The sequence below is a fragment of the Peromyscus maniculatus genome, chromosome 23, assembly GCF_049852395.1.
Source record: "Peromyscus maniculatus bairdii isolate BWxNUB_F1_BW_parent chromosome 23, HU_Pman_BW_mat_3.1, whole genome shotgun sequence".
Classification (NCBI taxonomy): domain Eukaryota; kingdom Metazoa; phylum Chordata; class Mammalia; order Rodentia; family Cricetidae; genus Peromyscus; species Peromyscus maniculatus.
Genome location: NC_134874.1, coordinates 12,392,697 through 12,409,523, shown reverse-complemented (window position 1 = coordinate 12,409,523; position 16,827 = coordinate 12,392,697). Strand labels below are relative to the sequence as shown.

Below are 16,827 nucleotides of genomic sequence, written 5' to 3'. Positions count from 1 at the left end.
GGTCCACGTGTGGCACTTCCTAAGTTTAGCTGGGTGCTGGGATTTGAACTCAGGTCCTCATGCTTGTGCTGCAATCGCCCTTAGCCACTGAGCTGCCTCCCCAACCACTGTGTGTTTTCAGTGCATGATTTTCTGCGGAGCCTAACTTACCATTTTGGGGTCTTGTTGGTCCAGGTCCTGAGAGCTGGAGTGTGTGTGTGTGTGTGTGTGTGTCCCCTGTGAACTTGTAGAGCTGATGGGCAGCAGGCTAGGGAATAGGTGCAGGTGTGAGGTTGTGCTTGTATGCATGTGCACACTTGAGCAGACTAGACAGGCAGCAGGCTGTGTCTTAAGTGTGTGGCCATGACTGCAGCAGGCCATACCATAGGCTTGGTGCTGGCACAGGACAAAATCACCTACTGATGGAGTTGGGGACACACCAGTCACAGGGTGACCCAGGAAGGTCTCTCATGCATGTGTTTATTTTCAATTTCTGGGCCTAAGACACAGTAGAGCTCATCACACAAGTCATCATGGCTAGGGTTGGGGCACGTGTCCTCTCTTGGGCTGTCCCCCACACTGTCATTTCCCAGGCTGTCCTTCTGAGATGACACTGCTTCCCCACTGTAGAGGTGCTGAGGCCAGGGAAGTCCATGACCAAGACAGGCTTCTGGGGAGCCGCCCTCCCAGCTCATTTCTGGGTCACCTCCTCTGGCCCCTCCACTCACAGGGTTCTAAGCCCCTGCAGCTTCCCACAGCATGGTGCCCTGCTCCTGCTCCCAGGCTGGCCTCTCATTCTCTGCTGCCTGAGACTCTGCACTGTGTCCATGGCTCTCCTAAGTCAAGGGCAGTGGCCTTGTCTCTAAGTTAATAGCAGCAGTTCTCACAGTGGCCAGCAGGGGGTGCTGTGTCCCCCAGATGTAAAGCCTCAACTGTTCTCTAAGCTCCCCAAGACCCCACTGTTCCTTCAGGGGTGTCCATGAGTGTCTTTGGGAACAGTTGGGCCATCTCTAATTTTGCAGACACACTGTGTCAGGCCTGGTGTGGGCTCTTTACATAGAGGATCATTAATGTTTAATAATAAATGTGTGCACATGGTGTGTGTGTGTGTGTGTGTGTGTGTGTGTGTGTGTGTGTGTGTGTGCTGGATTTCCAGTTTTCTGAGAAGTTCGTCATCTTGTACACACACACACACTCACACACAGGTGAACCCACATGTCACGGGGCGGGGGGGGGGGGGAGAGAATTAGAAGAGAGGATGAAGGCACTCGGAAGAGCTGGCTGAGGCTCTGACTGGCTTACCTAGGACATCATAGGCCAGCAGCATATCAAACTCCACCTCCTGCTGGAGCTGTGGGGAGCTCAGTTTGAAGCTGAGTACCCGGGGGTTGGGCCACGGTGAACTCTGGACCTCAAACTTCATTGGTAATTGTTTCTCTTGCTGTAATTTTTCTAAGTGTGATTAGCGCAGCTGTTTCTTCATTTCCTGGATGAACTCTCCCCGTCCATTTAACTGATCCTCAAAGCTGGAGAGATTGGTAAAGAACACCACCAGGTCAGCATCTGATCTGCCCTGGAGTCCTGTGGCTTTGCCCGAGGATCTCCCTGAAAGACAGTGATGAGAATGATAAGTGACAGGCAGTGCCTTGCCCGGCAGTCCAGACCCTCAGCAGCCTAGGGGGCCACCACCCACGGAGATGGATGGATAGAGAAAGCCGGCACATGTGCAGTGGAATACTAGTCAGCCCTGAAGAGTGAAATCAGGATCCATGTAGGAAAATAGATGGTTCTGGATCTCCTGGTGGTACAAGAAGAAAGCCAGGCTCAGAACGATGAGCATCAGCGTTTATCTGTGGGGTCTAGATTTAAATATGTGAGTGTGTGTGTGTGTGTGTGTGTGTGTGTGTGTGTGTGTGTGTGATAGAAGTGAGACAATGTGAGGGAGGTGGAGGAGGGGCCTAGAGGAAGTGAGACACTGGGGAGGGTGTTTGGGAAAGACGAACGTTTTTCTTTCATGTGGAATCTGGATCTAGTGGACACAAGAGCCATGAAATCAGAGGGAGATGCTCTGGGAAACGCTCTGCTTGGGGGTAAAGGACACGAAACAGAGGCAAGGAGACTGTGAGAAAATGAAGACAGACTTATGAAACTGTTGTCATGATCCCCGGGGTTAGTAGGTTGTTAAGGGGAATACACTAAAAATACAACATGCTTGTGTCAAGATGCCTGTAACAGTACTTAAAATAATCACAGAGTGAAATTTAAAATTAAGAGAATCGAATTCACAAAGAGAAAATAATGAGAAAATAATAATACTAAGGAGATCCTCCCTAAATAAATGCTGCACACACTCACTAACACACTGCACACCCCACAGAGTGGAGCTGGCGTTACAAACTGACATTTCAGCGGCCGTCACAGTGACTGGGGGTGAGGTACTGTTGTCATGTTGTTCCATTTCACAGATGGGAAACCTGGACAGTGAGGTTCCATCAGTCCAGTCACCCAGCAGGTGGGGGCGCTGTTCTGTTCTCTACCCTGTGCCACAGCTGGGTGCCCATGAGAACACAGGGACACAGAAAGGTAGATAACCCATCCCCACTCAGGGCTGCAGCCTGGCTCCTGAGGGTCCTCTCCCTCTCCATCCGGTCAACTCAGGCTGAGGGGGGCTCACCTTGGCCATCCTCCTGCCTTAGTGCTGGGATGACAGCTGGGTAGGCCTGATGTGCCCCGTCTTCTCTCCATCCTCAGGAGGACAAGGATTGCATCCTCCTGTGAGAGCAGCAGCTCCTGCCCAGAAGGCTCCGGAGTCAGGGGAGGTGCAGTGCAGGACACTAAAACTGCCTGGAATCTGTGACAGTAGTGACTTTAAACTTAGCGGTCTGAGGAAAGATGAGATCTGAAGCAGTGGAATTTAATCAAAATTCACTGAGTTAAACTTAAAACTAGTTTTTTCTTTCTTTCTTACTCTTTCATTCTTTCTGAAACAGGATCTCATTGTGTATCCAACTCTGGCCTGGAATTCACAGAAAACTGACTGCCTCAGTCACCCAAGTTCTGGGATTATACACACACACACATACACACACACACACACACACACACACACACAACACCCTTCACATTGAGCCCTAATGGTTTCATAGTTCACTGTGGTGAATACATAAATACACAAATCCCATGATCACTAAAGGGGCAGGGCATTGCTCAGACCCACCAGTTCCTGTCCCCAAAGCCACTCTTTAATCACTGTGGTGGGGGAGGGGGGTCTCCCTGGCCCTCATTCACTCAGTTCTCACTCTAGTGGCTCTGAGAACCAGGAGCCCCAGTGTCCTAGGGTGTGAGAACATCCATGTCCTCTCGACCACCGATTAAATCATTCTCAGCCCTGTGTTCTTTCTGACTCCAGACACAATGATGGTGGTCTAAGATTCCAGGCTTGTACCTTCTGAAAAACCCTCAGATACACAGAGACCATTTTAATAACAATGCCCAGGGGTCCCCCATGTCTCCTGCCATCTTGTGGACCCAACACGTCATGTTACCCCACACCAATGTAAGTCCAAGTGTGTTATGTCATGGCCGCATCCCATTCCTCCATGATGGAATGACCCCCTTGGGTGGACCTTTGAGAGCAGAGAGGCAGCAGGGGTGGGGCTCAGCAGGGAAGGACTTTCTGGAGAGTTCCAGTGAGAGGCAGTGGGTGTGGCTCAGTGGCAGAGTGCTTACCCAGCATGCATGAGGCCTGACATAAAAGAATCCTCCTGAGCTGCCTGTGGTTTGGATGGCAAAGCCAGGAAAACAGCCAAGGTCACCAAGGCTAAGCTGTTCTCTGTTTCCTGGGGATTCTCTGTTTCCATTTTGGATGGCCTTTGTACATGGCCCAAGGTGAGGGTGGGATTGATTCCTGTCAGTGGAGATCCGGCTTTCCCAGTTCCCTCTGCAGAGGGGCCCTTCTTCCCACATGATGTGTTCTTGGTAACCTGGTCAGAAGCCAGTTAACCATTGTGATACTTGATCCTCTCAAACATCATTTAGCTCATGTGACTCCATACAAAACTCTACAGATGAGGGGTTAAGCTCACAGCAGGCTATGGAATGCTGCTCAGTGAAGGAAGCAGTGAGCAGACATTTCTGGAAATGCCCCCACAGACACGTCCAAGCTGTTTCCAGAGAGGGTCTAAGGCTGGTGAAGTTGGCCATGAAGAGGAGCCATTGTGGGCCATTTGAAGAAACCACAGGGATGTCCAGAAGGTGAGAGCCACGGCTGTCACAGCAGGTCTGTCCCCCAGTTACTGACCTGGATTGAGTTTCAGAGATGAACCCATTGAGTGTAGATGAAGTGGCTTCCTGGGGAACCAAACTCTGTGGTAATATGGTGGACAGAGCAATGCTTCCCCTCAGTTGGCATGTACTACTCACTCAGTGGGTGGATGCTGGAGAGGAGGAGGCGCCTGACCTTGGGCAGGAGGTCAAAGTTGAAGACTGGGTTTGGAAACACAAAGTGTCGGTCATCAAACCCCAAACTTCTCTGCCCAGGATGGATGGTAAGTCAGAACCAACATGGCGCCCACAGGAAGAGCAAGGATGAGCACTATGTTTAGGGACAAAGGGCTTTTGGGCAGGTCCAGTCTGGAGCAAGCATGAGGATTCACAACATGGCAGTCAGACACAGTGGTGTGCAAGTGTCTACTGTGGACATCTTTCTCCATCTGAGAGATGATCTTCAGTCACCCTGTTGTCATGGAAACCTGATCCTGCCACCTTGTGGCTCCTCCCTAGGACTGCTCATCACTCATCCTGTGGCCTGCTGTCAACCTCCATGGTCTTTATCATTGGGAAGGCTCTCAGAGGTCCACACAGGGGGTCATTCCCTCATGGAGACATGGGATGTGGCCATTACATGTCACATGTAGACTTGCTTTAGTGTGGGGTACATGAGGGCTCACATGGTGGATCTCCTCAGCTTGGCAGGAGACATGGAGGCCCCTCTGGCCATTATTTGTTGAAACCTTCTCTGTGTATCTGGGGGTGTTTCAGAAGAGTCAAGACTGGAGTCATAGACCAGCATCATGTGGTCCAGCAAGGGCTCAGATAGAGCACAGGGCACAGCGTGGTGTGTTCTGAGGTCTAGGGGACATGTGTCTTCTCGTGCCCCAGGACATTGGGGCTCCTTGTTGTCAGGGTCACTAGAGTGAGAACTGAATGAATAAGGGCTGAACGCCCACGCGCGCGCACACACACACACACACACACACACACACACACACGGAGTTATTAAGGGACTGGTCACTGGGGACATGAATATGCTTTGGTAGCAGGTGGACCTGTGCAATGTTTTGAATAATCTCTTAAATAAGCAGAGTACAAGAGTTGAGTGTACATGTGAGTCTTTGGTGCTCACAAATGAGCTATTAGAACCATTAGGTCTCTGTGTGGGTGGTGGTGGTGGTGCTGGTGGTGCTGGTGCTGGTGGTGCTGGTGGTGCTGGTGGTGCTGGTGGTGGTGTGTGTTGTGTCTATGTATGTGTGTGTGTGAGATTCTAGAACTCAGGAGACTGAGGCAGGAGGATGCCTGTGAGTTCCAGGCCAGCCTATGCCTATGCCACATAATGTGATCTTCTCTCAGTAAGAGAATAAGGAAGTGGACACTCATTGTGATTTAACTCAGTGCATCCAAAACTCGTCATCACCACAAATGACCATGTTTCTGTTTTTGTGACCACCAGAATCACAAATTCCATGCACTTCTTTTTCCATCACTTCCTCGAACCCTAGCCTGCATGTTTTAGCCACGGTGCATCTTCACAAGCACTGCTCACATTCCCAGATCCCCTTGGCCATGTGCAGCTGCAGAACAGCTTCTGAGTCACATGGGGCAGGTCTAGAATCTTGTCTTGGGGACATGGACAGAAGGAATCAAGGATTCCTGTCTCAGATTTATGTAATGTAAGAGGCCTGGAAGGATCGGCATCATAGCTGTAGTGGACTGTTTCTGCTCTGTTCACTGCTCAGTGTTCAGTGCCTGGACCCACATGGAGCATATGGTATGTGCTCAATACATGCATCTAGTTGAAACACACACACACACACACACACACACACACACACACACACACACACACACCCCTAAACCTCTATGGCTCCATCCCTCAGAGTTCTCACACACCCTCATGGCATCAGCTGTGGTTTATTGCTGTTGATCAGAAATTGAACAGAACCTCCCTAAAGGTGCACAGACAGAAGTCAAGCTGGAGTTCTTCCCTCCCCTTCTAAATCTCTTGTCTCCCAGAGAACGCTGTCAGAGGATAACACAGATGAAGCAGCCATGAGGAAGACTGTCTGTGATGGGACAGGATGGAAGTCTGATCCCAGGTTGGACTCTCCCTCTCTGGTCAAGGCCTGCAGCAGAGGAACACATCCCCCGACTCCGGAGCCTTCTGGGAAGGTGCTGCTGTGCTCACAGGAGGACACAAGTCCAGTTCTCATCCACCTGAGGATGGAGGGAAGACAGGTCCCATCAGGTCTACACTGCGGTCACCCCAGCACTAAGGCAGGGGGATGGTGAGCTCCAGGCCACCTAGAACTACACAGCAGCAGCCCAGGCAAAATAAAAAACAAAGAAAAAAAGCTAACCTGCTGATATGGTACATCCTCCTCCTCCTGAAACAAAAAAACACACACTCATGTCAGGATCCCACATTCCTACTTTGAAGGGAATGTTTATGAGCCCTACATCAAAATAAAAAAAGGGGGGCTAACCTGCTGATATGGCACATCTTCCTCCTCCTGAAACAGAAAACACACAATCATGTCAGGATCCCACATTCCTACTTTGAAGGGAATGTTTTTGAGCCCTATATCAGAATAAAAACAAAGAAAAGAGCTAACCTGCTGATACAGTACATCAACCTCCACCTGAAACAGAGAACACACACTCATGTCAGGAGCTCACATTCCTACTTTGAAGGGAATGTTTATGAACCTTACATCAGAATAAAAACAAAGAAAAGAGCTAACCTGCTGATACAGTACATCAACCTCCACCTGAAACAAAGAACACACACTCATGTCAGGATCCCACATTCCTACTTGGAAAGGGATGTAAATGAGCTCTGAGGGTGGACACCATGACTGGCAAGCGAGCCTCTCAGAAGAAGAACAGCATACCCCCATGTTGGGAAGATGGCCATTAGGACTCTTTGAGGGATCAGCACATTGAAGATGTATATAGCCCCACCTGAGGTCCCCTCATTCAGTGACAGATCTGCCAAATGGGAGAAAGTACCTAGCCACCTGTGTGCTGTGTGACAGTCCTGGAGGCCACAGCAGCCACAGCTGCCTCCCTCCTGGGTCCCTTCTCCTTTCCTTCCCAACCTTCTGAGGTTTGCCTCCCACATCCCTGCACCCATACAAAGCTCCATCCTGAGTCCACACATGACCTCATCCGTTCCCTAGCATCAGAAAGTCCCTCTGTGCCTCTTTGGCTGTGACACCGCCCCCCGGAGTCCCATTGACCACATGATGATGAGACAGGAAAGATGGGCTGCTCCATGGACCTGAGCACTGGCTTCAGAGTCCATGGGAATCCCAACCCCATCACTCCTTAGCTGAGCGTCCCTGAGCCATTGGCTTCAGCTTGCATATCCTCCTGACTCTCCCTTCTGTCGTGTGTGTGTGTGTGTGTGTGTGTGTGTGTGTGTGTGTGTGTGTGTGTGTGTGTACACATGTGTTTGTGTATGTGCAAAAAACAGAGATCGCTATTTTCCTCAAGTGCTGCCCACCTTGGCATTTGGGTCACACTGGACTGGAACTCACCAAGGAGACTATACTCCCTCGTCAGCCTGTGCAGGGATCTTGCTGTCCATGCACTGGAATCTCAAGGGCAGGTCTCCTTGTCTGGCTTTTTTACATGTGTCTGGGCATGATATTAGGCTCCTCATCCCTACTTATGTGACAGGTGTTTTATTGACTGAACCATATCCCAGGCCCTGAGTCTTCTCAGCTCATCAGGAAGAGAAGGATGTTATTAAGTACGCCTTGTGGAGGACTAGTGAGGACCCAGTGAGTTATTGTATGATAGAGAACACAGGATAAGCATGCGTGAGGATCCAGTGAGTTACTGTATGATAAAGAACACAGGATGAGCATGTGTGAGGATCCAGTGAGTTACTGTATGATAAAGAACACAGGATGAGCATGTGTGAGGATCCAGTGAGTTACTGTATGATAAAGAACACAGGATGAGCATGTGTGAGGATCCAGTGAGTTACTGTATGATAAAGAACACAGGATGAGCATGTGTGAGAATCCAGTGAGTTACTGTATGATAAAGGACACAGGATGAGCATGTGTGAGGATCCAGTGAGTTACTGTATGATAAAGGACACAGGATGAGCATGTGTGAGGACCCAGTGAGTTATTGTATGATAAAGGACACAGGATGAGCATGTGTGAGGATCCAGTGAGTTACTGTATGATAGAGAACACAGGATGAGCATGTGTGAGGATCCAGTGAGTTATCATTTGATAAAGAGCAGAAGACGGAGCCTGAGCACGAAGCACACACTCAGCGCAGAGGCTGTCATTCCCTAGGACACAGAGTGACAGGAACTATGCAGGGGTGAAGTGACAATCTCTGAGGACAGAGTGACTGAGAAGCATGCAGTGTGGCAGGACAACCTACAAGCCTGGGCACCTTTGGGAAGACTGCATGCTTGTTTGAATATTCTCCCAATAGATGGAGTGACCAAAGCTGTGTGCAGAGACAGGATGATGACAGGTTCTCACCGGCACTTCCCAGGAGCGCACTCGGGAACCATCCCAATTTCTAAAGCATGGGTAATCCAGCCAGGCCAGAGCCTCTCCTGCCAGTCGCCGCCAGGCTTCTGGGTTCCCACCAGCCACGTTCCCTGTTGGGTCAGCAGGGTCCAGGATCACAGGCCTGCAGAGCAACATTCAGAGAGGGAATTGGCCATCTGGCCAGTGTCCTAGGAACCACTGCACAGGGGCAGTGGAGGAGCCCAGCAGAGCACCCCATCCAAAGTTTGTCCTGAACCCTTCCCCATGCATAGAGCAAGCCTGGAGGGTTCCTTGCCCATGACCAGGAAGGCCTGAGTTCCAATCGTCTACCCTTTATCAGCTGTGTGTCCTGGGGCAGGTTCCTCAGTCTCTCTGATCTGTGAGATGGGGAGAGTGGAACCAGCAGAAGACAACACAGGATCAAGACAGACTCTTACCTGGGGTGACAATTCTATTATATTGTTCAGAGTTAATTAATCCAGCCCTGGTCTATGCTTCACAGCCCTTATGAGCCCTTATGATGCTCTTACAACTGGAGCATCTCAGTTCTTCCTTCATGTAACCCCCCTCCCTCTGCTGTTTGGGTCTGGACAAGGTCACAGCCTTGGTCTCCTCATCTGCAGACAGGAGAGCCCAGCCTGCCTCCCAGGGCTGGTGGTTTTCATGTCAATAAGGGGCCATCAGACAGGGCCCAACAAAGTGATGGGACAGGAGATGCTCCATTGATTCGAAGTTCCTCCCCATTTCCATCTGGGTCCTCCCTGTGGGGAGCTGAGCCACATGGGGACAGGCTACCTGGCTCTTCTGAGCTGTCTGTGCAGGTAGTTGGAGATGTATTGGTCTTCAAAGTCATAATACTCTGTCCAGTAGATTTGAAGCTCCCTATAGTTGATGACCAGTTCCAAGACTGTCTGGAAGCCCTGGGCTGTTTTGAACTCAAGGGCTCCACTCCCACATTCCCAGGCATAGACTGTGAGCAGCTCCAGAGCATACTGGGCGGGCAGCGGCTTCCCCAGCTTCTCCTTACACTGAGAAGAAAAAGGCAATGAGAAAAACAGGCTGGCAGCTATTGTGGGGACCACATCTCACAGGGCCAATACAGCGGCCATCTGATGTTGTCATTAGAGGTCTATTGGCACACAGCCACACCCTTTCATGTATGGACCCTCCTGTGCTATAGCCAAGGGCAGAACAGTTGAGATGGAGACTGTGTGGTCCACAAAGACTGAGCATTTACCAGCAGGCACAGGAGGAATCATGGCACAGTGATTGACAGCCAGGGAGTGAGGGTGGGGCAGGATAGTAATGATGCTCACTATTGAAGGTTTTATCACAGGATATCAAATAACTAGGAAGAGCCTAAGGAGACAACTCAGTGTTGTCTTGCAAGGGTAATAACTAGAGTTCAGATCCCCACCATGCACATGAATGTCAGGCTTGTGAGGGAGCTGACTCATTATCCCAGCCTAAGTAGATGGAAATGGGGGTCTCCAGGACCTGATGAAGGTCCAGAGCTGCTGATTCAGCACACTGTGGGTTCAAGTGTGAGACCCTGCCTGGATATAAAAGGTGGAGAGTGACTGAGCACCTGGCATCACTCTCTGGTCTCAGCATGCTTATGTACATACACACATACACATAGGATGTGCTCCCGTGAACAGGTATACATATACCCACACCATATATATCTCATGCACACATCAAAACTCGAGAAATATTGCACGATGGATGTTTAAAGCAACCATAGCTTGATACATCAGGAAAATCAAAGCCATAGTAAGTAGCAGTGCATGTTAAAAAAAAAAAAAACTAGAGATCTACAGATGAAATTGGGTATAATGGTGCACACCTTTTATCCCAGCATTAGGAGGCAGAGGTAGGCAGATCTGTGAGTTCAAGGCCAGCCTGGTCTACATAGTGAGTTTCAGAACACCCAGAGCTGCATTGTGAGATCCTGTCTCAAAATAACAGAAGAAGGAAAGAGAAAGAGAAATCCTAAGATCAAAATGACACATTAACAATGAGTTAGATGCAGCTGAAGAGTGAGTTAGTTGACTGGAAACTGGACTAGAAGAAATCACTCATAACAAGCATGGAAAGTCCTTCCTCCCAGGTCCCCTCTCCCCCTCCTTCTCCCTCCCTTGACCTCCCATCACCTCTGGATTCTCTCTCCTCCCTCCCCACCACTCCTTTCCTTCTCCTTTGCTCCTCATCTTTCCTCCTCTTCATCACCCCTTCCATTCTCCACCCCCTGTATAGACGGGGCTCATGGCAGACGGGCCAGATGCCATACCAGCTGGTACCAGTGCTTGACCAGGCGGATGAGACTCTTCAGCTTGGTTGGACGATGCTTTAGGAAGTTTCTCTGGAGCTCTGTGAAGCAGGTGGAGAACTCGCCCTCCAGATTCTTATAGGTGCACTCTCTGATGAGCCTTCTGTAGATTTCAGGGTCAGGTTTGCCGTAGATGCCTACATGACCTGTAAAGGAGGCTTCTCTCAGTTAACACTCCAGCCCTTCTCTGAGGGTCTTTGGTCTATCTGGGTGACAAGCTCACAGGCTGTGGGGTTCAGGGAATAGAGCAGAGTTTTACCACAGCAAGCATCACTTCCCATACAGCCATGTGCCCATCACCCCTCAGGACTGCAAACACCATGTAGCTCTGGAAAGTCCTGCACTAACCAGTCCTAGTACAGTGCCTTCCTCACAAGCCTGAGACAGACGTGGGAGGAAGCAGCACACTGAGGTCACACACGAGAGAGCTGCAGGGTCATCTAATGATGGCCAACCATGCTCTGGTGTCCAGTGTCTTCCGCATGGTGCTTGTCATGTGTGTATACACTCCTGTTCATGTCAGAGTTTACCTTGGAGTAGTCTGCTGCATTTATACATCATGTTTCTTGTGTTTACAGAGTCTCTGCACTGTGTATTGTGTGTATTTGTGAGGGGGTAGATACATAAGTTCAGAGCCCAGAGGAGGACTTGGGTGTCTCCCTTTATAGTTTGTATCCTTCTCTATTTGAGGCAGGGTCTCTCTGTGAATGAGGAGCTTGGCTGGCATCTAGCAGGCCACAGAGATTCTCCTGTCTCTGGCCATGTACAGCCTGGGTTAGAGGCCAATGCGTGGCCCTTTCTGTTCAGGTGGGTGTTGGGGATTTGAACTCAGGTCCTCATGCTTGTTCAGCAATCGCCCTTATCCACTGACTGCCTCCCATCCACTGTGTGTTTTCAGTGCATGATTTTCTGTAATGCCTAACTTAATATCATGTGGTTTGTTAGGCCAGGTCCTGAGGGCAGTAGGGTGTGTGTGTGTGTGTGTGTGTGTGTGTGTGTGTGTCCTGAACTTCTAGAGTGGTAGGCAGCAGATTAGGGAATACATGTGGGTGTGTGTCTGTGTATGGGTGCAATGCACATTTGAGTAGACTAGACAGGCAGCAGGATGTGCCTTAGGTATACACAGGTGTGGCCATGGCTGCAGCAGGCCATACCATCAGGTTTTGATGCTGGCACAGGGCAAAATCACCTACTGATGGATCTGGGGACATGCCCAGTCACTCAGTGAACCAGGAGGGTCTCAAACGTTTATTTTCAACTTCAAGTTCCACCACATAGTAGAGACCATGGGCTAAGTCAACTTGGATCGAGTCGTGGCTGGGGTCCTCTCTTGGGCTGTAGCTCACATAGCCACATCCAAGGCGGTCCATCTGTGGTGGCAACACTCCTTACTGAAGAGCTGCTGAGGCTGGGGAAGTCCGTGACCAAGACAGGCTTCTGGGGAGCCGCCCTCCCAGCTCATTTCTGGGTCACCCCCTCTGGCCCCTCCACTCAGCAGGGCTCTAAGCCCCTACAGCTTCCCACAGCATGCTGCCCTGCTCCTGCTCCCAGGCTGGCCTCTCATTCCCTGCTGCCTGAGACTCTGCACTGTGTCCATGGCTCTCCTAAGCCAAGGGCAGTGGCCTTGTCTCTAAGTTAATAGCAGCAGTTCTCACAGTGGCCAGCAGGGGGTGCTGTGCCCCCTAGATGTAAAACCTCAACTGTTCTCTAAGCTCCCCAAGACCCCACTGTTCCTTCAGGGGTGTTCCTGGTTGTCTTTGGGTAGAGTTGGGCAGTTTGTAATTTTGGAGTACACACACACACACACACACACACACACACACACACACACACACACACACACACACACACACGCCTCAGCACAGGTCTGAGGTTTCTTTCTCTTTCATAGAAGATGCAACAGATGTTAATTTTTAGCTACATCTCTGTCACAGTTTTAGAGACACAGAATTTCCGCACTCAGCCACAAGAAGAGCTGATCACCATGCAGGTGTTCTGTAGGACGCCCCTGGGGTTGGGGAGACGGCTCCATTAAAGGCCTTGATGGCTTAGTATAAGGACCCAAAAGCAGATTCCCAGCACCCACATAAAAAGCTGCAGGTGGGGGTGGGGGTCCACACCTAAATCCCAGTGCTGGGGAGGTGGAGACAGGAGGATCCCTCAGGCTCACTCTCTGATCTGATAGGCGGATCAGCCAGCTCCAGGTCAAAGGTCAACCTATATCCAAACAGTCAAACAAACCAACAAACCAACCAGGCTGTCTTGTAGAGGAAGACAAGACAGTAGAGGAAGCCTGAGTGAAGTCCTGAATGTATCTGAGTTTATTTGTTTCCGGCCTGGGAGTCCTCTCCTACAGACACCTCCTATGAGACTAGGCAACCCCTCCCCGACCTGTGCTGTCCCTGATAAACACGCTGAGGCTCCAGGTTGCCCGAGGTTGTGGGTGCAGCTCCGTCAGAGCACACACCCCACCTGACCCCAGCTGCATGCTGCAAGAGCCATGAAGGTGGGCCAGCAAATTCCAGGTCAACCTCTCAACCAAAGCAGTCTGTTCCTAAGTAACCGACATCCAGGACTGGCGTCTGGTCTCTACCCACACCTGCAAACATGTGCATAGGTCTGCACACATGTGAACCCCCTGCGCCCCCCCTGCCCCCACAGAAACAGAGGAGAGGAAGAAGGCACTCTGAAGGGCCGGCTGAGGCTCTGACTGGCTTACCCAGGACATCATAGGCCGGCAGCACATCAAACTCCACCTCCTGCTGGAGCTGGGGGGAGCTCAGTTTGAAGCTGAGTACCCGGGGGTTGGGCCACGGTGAACTCTGGATCTCAAACCTCACTCCTGTAGGTCTCTTACGCTGCAACTCATACAGCTGTTCCTTAATTTCCTGGATGAACTCTCCCCGTCGGTTTAACTGATCCTCAAAGCTGGTGAGTTTGGTAAGGAACACCACCAGGTCGGCGTCCGACCTGCCCTTGAGAGCAGTTCCTTTGCCCGAGGAGCCGCCCTGAAAGACAACGATGAGAATGACAAGTGACAGGCAGAACCTTGCCCAGCAGTCCAGACAGACCCTCAGCAGCCGAGGGGGCCACCACCCAGGGCATTGGATGGATAGAGAAAGCCGGCACATACAAAGTGGAATACTAGTCAGCCCTGAAGAGTGAAATCAGGATCAATGTAGGAAAATAGATGGTTCTGGATCTCCTCGAGGTAATAGAAGTAAGCCAGACTCAGAATGATGAACATCAGTGTTTGTCTGTGGGGTCTAGATTTAAATATGTGAGTCTGTGTGTGTGTGTGTGTGTGTGTGTGTGTGTGTGTGTATGTGTGTGTCTGTGTGTCTGTGTGTGTGTGTGTGACAGAGATAGAGAGAGAGATGATAGATGGGGGACTAAGAGGACTTAAGGGAGGGGGTCTAAAGGAAGTGAGGATGAAGGGAGGGTAATGGGAGAGACAAACAGCACATTTTCTCTCATGTGGATTCTAGATCTAGCTGCACACACGTGATGTGCAATCAGAGAGGGACTCTCCGGGGGACGTCAGTGTTGGGGGTAAAGGATGGGATGGTAGTGGGTGAGAGGAGACTGTGAGTAAATTAACACAGATTTAGGAAACTATAGCCAAGATCCCCCTTGTTGGAAGAATGTTAAGAGAAATACACTCAAAGTATACCACTTGCTTTCATGAAGATACCTGTAACAGCATTAAAAAGACACAGAACAAAAGCATAAATTTAGAGAATTGAATTCAAAAGGAGAAAGATTTTGAGAAAATAATGATACTGAGGAGATCCTCCCTAAATAAAATGCTGCGCACACTCACTAACACAATGCACACCCCACAGAGTGGAGCTGGGTTACAAACTGACATTTCAGTGGCCGTCACAGTGACTGGGAGTGAGGTACTGTTGTCATGTTGTCCCATTTCACAGATGGGAAACCTGGACAGTGAGGTTCCATCAGTCCAGTCATCCAGCAGGTGGGGGCGCTGTCTGTTCTCTACCCTGTGCCACAGCTGGGTGCCCATGAGAATACAGGGACACAGAGAAGGTAGGAAACCCACCGCCACTCAGGGCTGCAGCCTGGCTCCTGAGGGTCCCCTCCCTCCCCATCCAGTCAGCTCAGGCTGAGGGGGGCTCACCTTCACCACCTTGGAGACCCTCACATCATGGCTGGCATCTCAGAAGCATCTCTCCTTCAGGAATGTACATATGATGTCGATGGCCTCTTTGACCTCTATTCGGAATCTGGTGTCGGGAAGGAGGTTGTCCTCTATGAACTTGTCCAGCTCCCTGGCCGGGGTGCTGCTGAGTTTCTGTGCCATCCTCAGGCCAGGAGTGCTTGCTGACTGCAGCTGCCTCTGGAGCAAACCTCATCTTATAGCCACTGCTAGTTTCTGTTTCCCAGGAAGGGCGGGGCTATTCAATCTGGCCTCTGCCTCTGATGTTTATGGCGCCTGGTCTCCATGACACTCTGGTGTTTACCAGCAGGGCAGTTATTATGGATTCTCTAGCCCTCATCCTGCAGGAAGCATTTTAAACATATTGGTCTGTTTTCTTTCTTCTTGGTCTTCTATTGTTACTGAAGAAAAATGCTCTTTAGTCGCTCAGACATTTAACTCTAATGCACACATGTCACTAAAGCTGAAAGAGCAAGTGAGAAGCATCCAGAAGATGGCTGGCATCCAGATTCACCTCTGCTGTGGTGGGTGTGTGAGAGGTGACTGGTCCACACCGGGACATGATAATGAGCTGTCTGCCCAGGCCATGGCTAGCTTGAAGTTCAGTCTTCAGGTCTCACTGTCCCTGGGTTCTCAGGTACACACCCATGTGGCCATCATCCAAGGCATCATCAACAACAGTTTCACTGCCCTCCAGCCCCCACCCCATCTGTCCATCATAACGGATGAGGGGTTCATTTTACTTAATGTGGGATCTCACTATGTTGCCCAGGATAGGCGTGAACTTGGGAATCTGCAACATTGTCCTCTCAAGTACTGAGGTTACAGGGGTGTGCCCTCTGCCCAGCTGTGACCACCTGCATTATCAATCAATTGCTTGTATCCAATAATGTAGAGTGTTGAATTATTCCCAGGACTTATCACCAGCAGGGACAAGACTGTCTCCATGCCAAAGTCTCCCTGCCCAGCAGGAGTGGATGTTCATCATGTCAGGTGGGAGTCCTGGAAGGCTGACACAGAAGATGAAGATGTTCGAGGCCAGCCAGACCCTGTCTCATAAAACAGAAAAAACAAGCACACACAAATACACACACACACACACACACACACACACACACACACACACACACACACACACATCCTGACTCACTGTTGGAATCACTGCAGAGAGCAAGGAATGGAAGACTGAGAAAATAACTGGGACATTGGCTCTGCTCATGGTCATGGCCATGAGCTGTGACTGTATCATTCAGGTCAGAAGCCTGTCCTTAGGTGAACACAGTCTTCATGGCCTGGTTGGTAACAGAGGCCCCTTGTTACCAGGCCAACCACCCTGATCTGGTAGTTTGAATGTACTGATCCCCATAAATTCATAAGGAGTGGCCCTATTAGGAGGTGTGGCCTTGTTGGAGGACGTGGTGTGTCACTGTGGAGGTGAGCCTTGAGGTCTCATATGCTCATCACACTGCCCAGAGTTACAGTCCACTTCCTGTTGCCTTCTGATGAAGATGTAGCCAGCACCATGTCTGCCTGCA

The 16,827-nt window shown here is 50.4% G+C and overlaps 1 protein-coding gene across 1 annotated transcript; it reads right to left on the bottom strand.

The window, feature by feature from the left end:
* Positions 1-6,152: 6,152 nt before the first annotated feature.
* On the bottom strand, positions 6,153-15,495 carry LOC102926763 (2'-5'-oligoadenylate synthase 1A-like). Its single transcript, XM_076561078.1, is given in 10 exon segments — positions 6,153-6,471; positions 6,615-6,641; positions 6,741-6,767; positions 6,870-6,896; positions 6,999-7,025; positions 8,769-8,922; positions 9,576-9,808; positions 11,074-11,258; positions 13,832-14,120; positions 15,254-15,495. Coding segments are annotated over 10 exon segments (1,185 nt in total). The 5' UTR covers positions 15,437-15,495; the 3' UTR covers positions 6,153-6,438.
* Between the last annotated feature and the right edge of the window lie 1,332 nt (positions 15,496-16,827).